The sequence below is a fragment of the Oryzias melastigma genome, linkage group LG3 (genome assembly GCF_002922805.2).
Source record: "Oryzias melastigma strain HK-1 linkage group LG3, ASM292280v2, whole genome shotgun sequence".
In the NCBI taxonomy this organism is placed as follows: domain Eukaryota; kingdom Metazoa; phylum Chordata; class Actinopteri; order Beloniformes; family Adrianichthyidae; genus Oryzias; species Oryzias melastigma.
Window position 1 is genome coordinate 11,691,716 of NC_050514.1, and position 5,099 is coordinate 11,696,814.

General features: G+C 36.0%; 2 protein-coding genes across 5 annotated transcripts in view; one reads left to right on the plus strand and one right to left on the minus strand.

Moving 5' to 3' along the window:
- Positions 1–2,687, minus strand: part of blzf1 (basic leucine zipper nuclear factor 1) — a 5,616-nt gene extending 2,929 nt beyond the window's left edge. The window contains exons 1-2 of the mRNA XM_024296326.2: positions 2,457–2,687; positions 2,119–2,188 (exon numbers count right to left, since the gene is read on the minus strand). Coding sequence (XP_024152094.1) covers positions 2,119–2,134 — 16 coding nt within the window. The 5' untranslated portion in view covers positions 2,135–2,188; positions 2,457–2,687. The remainder of the gene's footprint in view (positions 1–2,118; positions 2,189–2,456) is intronic.
- Positions 2,688–4,575: 1,888 nt separating this feature from the next.
- Positions 4,576–5,099, plus strand: part of LOC112161259 (immunoglobulin-like domain-containing receptor 2) — a 15,470-nt gene continuing 14,946 nt past the window's right edge. For all 4 annotated transcript variants that reach the window (XM_036209639.1, XM_024296323.2, XM_024296320.2 and 1 more), the window contains exon 1: positions 4,576–4,868. In XM_036209639.1, coding sequence (XP_036065532.1) covers positions 4,787–4,868 — 82 coding nt within the window. In that variant the 5' untranslated portion in view covers positions 4,576–4,786. The remainder of the gene's footprint in view (positions 4,869–5,099) is intronic.

Sequence of the window (5,099 nt, forward strand, 5' to 3'; positions counted from 1 at the left end):
TGCATCAGCCCGCATTGGGGGTGGGGGATGGCTGCTTTCCATGGGGGTTCTATTCAAACGCACGTAGCAGAATATCGGACTTCTATCGCGTTTACATGGACTGGAATGCGCGCCGACACAGCCGGTGTGTGAACCTTAAAAGTCACAGACACGCGCACGCAGGCGCGAGCCAAGCTCAGGATCACATGATTGACAGGCGGGTGCCGCGGATCGCCGCGCGGGGCGGGCTACAGGTTTGGGGCTCGGAGCTCGACATCATATCTGTCTCTCATTCATTCTGAGAGAGACATCCACAGACGGAGCTGGTAGCCCCTTCGACACGCGGCGCAGCGACAGAAACACATTTTCTGACAAGCCGCGAGCAGCAAATTCCCCGCGCGGGGCACGTGAATTTGTCACACAAATCGCGTTTGGTGCTTCATGGCTCCTCCTCCGCCCAGCTGATTGGAGGGAGGAATGAATGATAGACAGAGGCACTGGACAGACCGCCGATGTCCCGCCTCCAGAGTCATATACCTCACTGTGATTGGTTCATTCAGCTCTGCACATAACAAGTGTCATTCATATCAGCCTTTGGGGCCGCACTAACAGTAATCTTTCATATGAAGACGGGGGCCGCAAATCATCATCCTGCGGGCCGCAGATGGCCCGCGGGCCGCGAGTTTGAGACCCCTGCCCAAATGGCAACAAATTGCTCTGTGCTTGTTCCCCTTAAATGTCTTCTTTTTTCTATAATTACGCACTCCACTGCCTATCCTCGAGTTTTAAAAAGGAAATAAAAAGTATATAAACATTTATTATTGCAATAAAGTTTTTTTTCATATGTCTTAACGAATTCATCGCTTTCATAGAATTTATTGGATCAGTTCATAATAGATAGGCAAGATAAAGGCAAAAATGCAACCTTTGGTAAAAGCTCAGAAGTAGAACATTCAGAAGATAACTTCGGTGTAACGATGAATTGATTGACCATTTCCATTACAATGATCGAACAAGATCGATTTGTCTGAGGAAAGTTGTTAATCCAGTCAAATAAAATCAACCTATACCATTAAAAAATCAAGCAAATCATTTATTGATCTTGGAAGATACATATGGACTGGGGCATGATAGATTTATTTTACTATAATGTGAAAACAACCAAGTTCCGTCACAGAGGATAACACACATGTGATAGCAATAAAAAGTGATCAAGCCATCATTACAGTGCAATGTTGTAAATACTTTTTGCAAAGACATCTGACCAAAGAGACATATAGATTTACTATTAATTATTGTTTAGTTGTTTGTGTTTATATACATAATGTATACTTGATTATCTTGCAAGAAATACAATTAATCTGGAAAACTTCACCTGCACTGTTCTGTACCAGGTATTTATCTCTGAGTCACACTGGTTGAACTTTTGGCTAAAGATCTCCTGAATTGATTTTAGGTCAGTTATTCAGATCCTTCCAAAGGAATCAATATAGACTACCACAAATGTGGTGGGAAATGAATGGTTGTAAAAATGAATTGTTAAGATCAGCTGACAAGACCAGTTCATAATTTTTATATTTACTATTGTAAAAACACATATACATTCTCCAGGCACAATGGAATTAACACATTTAATCTGTTTTTGTTGTTGAAAGAGTATGTATGTCAAGTACTAGATTTTGATGTTATATAGAATATTTTAGATGTTCTGGTAGTAAAACATTTAAATCTTCCATCATGAATTCATATATCCAAGTTCTTCAAGAAAGTAAAATGCAATTATGACAGTAAATGTAAATAGTGACAGATCATGGGCATATCTGAACAATTGCAAAAACAATGTGTGCCGCAATAAGATTTAGATAGCTTTGAGACTGATGTTGTGTACACACTCCGTCATGATCTATCATGTTAGTTATAACATGGTGTCTAATAATTTGCTGTCAAAAGCTCTTTGTAATCAGAGTCTGATAAGTTGTACTTGTTATTAGAAACAATGTGTGTTTAAATGAAGCAGTGGTACATGAACGAAGATTTAAACATTCACAGTTTAAAAACGTGTCTCCTTTCTTATTTATTGTTCAATGAAACACATTTTGTTTATCATTTACGTATTACATATGGTTGAGTAAACCATACCCCTCACAGCTGTCATTGTGACGTGGAGATGGCCACGGAGGTTCAGACGAAACCACGGCGATTCTTGGTCCTGTGGAGGAAATAAACACCAGATAAAGTCATTTGTTTACTGCATGATAAACTTTTTGTTTTATGGCACTGATCAAAGAGAGCTGATTGTAATAAATCAAGGTTAACAGCTGAGTGATATCACCAAAAGATAAGGGTAGCTAACAACGGGTAAGCTAGTTTGCCGACGTTAGCTATTTGTAAACAAGTTCTATTTGAGACAAGAACGAAACTAAAACGGATAAATGTATTCTAATTTAAGCCTGAATGTATAAACCGAGAGGTCTTACCTTTAAGTTTTGCCGTTGAAACGAGAGAACAACAAACAAAATACCGGCTTTCAATGGTCGCAGCCTCCTTAGTAAGCTAGCCCTGAGCACACAAAGCAGCAGCAATGTTTGGGTTGCCACATCCTCTGTTGGTTTTCTTGACAGTAGGTAAGGAGCTGAAAATATAGTGCTGCCCCCTACTGGACTGGAGCATAAACAGAAAGCTGCAAGGAAAATGTACGCACAAGAAAATCACATATCTAATGATATTATTATTTTTAAAAAGTAAGTAAAATAAAGGATAAACATTTTGAATAAACATTATTAAAATATAGTCAACATAAATATACTTGTGAATTGAAAATGTTTACACACACAATAATTGTAGGTTTGTAAACCACAGTAACTATTTATGGCAAATGTATAACGTTTATAACTCTAAAGATATTCACAATTTATTTAGAAAATAAATGCTGGGATAAGTAAGAAATAGTGAACCTAATCCATTCAATTTTATATTGTTTTTTCCTTCTTTCTTTATAATTTATTTTTCCTTTTTTATTATTTTTTAAATTTCATTTCATTTATTTATTTTTTTTTTTGCTTTATGCTGTTTCAATAAAGTCAGAAATATTCTATATTAAATGTTTTTTTAATGAATATACAGTCATATTTTTGTGCATTTTGTTGTAATAAAGTGCAAATCTTTAAAAGATTAACAATTTTGCTGGACTTTCTCTATTGGACACTGCATATGAATCTTGTAAAAAATTGCATCTCCTTTGTTCATATATATCCCAAATACACTTTTTTTCTCCCCCCAAAATCAGATAAAACAGAATTTCCTGTTTTCACAGAAAGTATCATAATTCTTCAGATCCCTGCTACAAACTATACCCGGGCAATTTAATTCTACAACTTCCAAGTTGAGCAAATAAAATCTATTGTTTTACCACCAGATGGCAGATTAATGTTAAAGTGACATTATCAGAGAGCAGAGCAAGCAAACCAAAATCACTGTTTCTGTAGTCTTAAAAGTGCAATGACACTTCCTGGTTTCCAATACAAACGTGATTCATCCATATCCGTACAGATTCTAAACTACCCCACGTCATTTTAGACACAAGAATGAAACTAAAACTAAATAACCTCAGTTATTTTAAAGTACCAATACTTTGAATGTAATTTGCACATATTCTTTGCTACAACACATTTGCAATGCTTTTCTTGACTTTTTTTTTTAAATTGCATCTTACAGTTTATAGAGGAAAAAAATCAGCACACTGGAGGATGTCAAGAATTGAAAAGAACCTTATATTTAACCTGCACTTAATGGACTGTTACATTTTCTGCTCCCTTTCTGTTATTGCACATACCAAACTATATTTATAACATTTTCGAAAAGAGGCATTAAGTGTGTAGAAGATGTATGTCTTCTGAAGTTGCCAATCAGAAGATGATAAGAATGTCTTACAAAGACTCTTGACGGATGTGTATGCATGTTTTAAGAGGGAAATGAAAGAGGGATAAAACACCCTCTGAAATAGAGTTTGGAGATGGAAGTTTCAAATTGATGATGTATATGAAAAAAAAAAAGTCTTGGATTCTACAGTTGAGCATTACTCAGAAAAATTGGACTGCAGAAACAGAAAACTTTGAGGAAAATAGATGTCAATAAATACAGAATCCTGGCAATAAATGATGGAAGTTCTAACATATACATAACTATTTTGTGCCTATTTTTTATATGTCCTTTTAGAAATTAGAAAGAAATGTTGCTTACTTACAAAGCAGACGACAATTGAAATGTGAACATGGAAAAAAATGACCTCAACTGTGTGGATGTGACAAAGATGTGTCTTAAAACTGGCTCCAGATGGTGAGCCTGCAAGTACAATTATGTTTTATAGCTGCTGGATAAAGCTACTTAAAAATACAGCAGAGTTGGGATGTCAATTACAGTTAGGATGTGATTGTACCTGTACCAAATAGTTAATAATTCATCTGCATCGTTTTTCTAAAATGTAATTTAATTTTGTAATTTTATAGATATGTCATATAAATTTAATTGTTCAACTTCACACACTATAAAAATGCAAATACTGCTCTTTAAACTTGTTTTAAAAAATCTAAAAGGGAGATGTTTATCATTTCCTGTGTGCAGATTAGACTGACTTTAATTTTGAAAATCTTTAGCGGAAGTAACTGCTGTTACTTTTGACAGGCTTGATGACAGTCCCACCAAAGACTACGGTTGTCCCGTTAGGAGGAGGCTGTTAACGGTTCGCTCGAGTCTACATCCTCCGGGGAGGAAAAGAAGGAGAAGAGAAAGGGACAACTTTCTTAAAAAAATGTTCATGAATCCCTCCCGTACAATTTGGAGACTTTTTTTGACCCCGGCGTCGTGGTGGATATTTACCATTTGTCTGGGAGGTAAGAGAAAAAAAGTAGATAATGGAGGGCGGTGTAACAGGTTGTTTTAACTCAGGTTTGCAGTGACGTAGTTGTTAATAAACGAAAAAAAGTAAAACTATGAAGTGTTTGCTTAATTTTGCATTTTTTGTGTCGTCTCAGAGAAATGGCTAATTTAAAACAAGCTAAGCATTTTTTGCTATTATCCGGGGACTTTGAATAATTCACGCGTGAGTGATTGGGGGGGTTGTG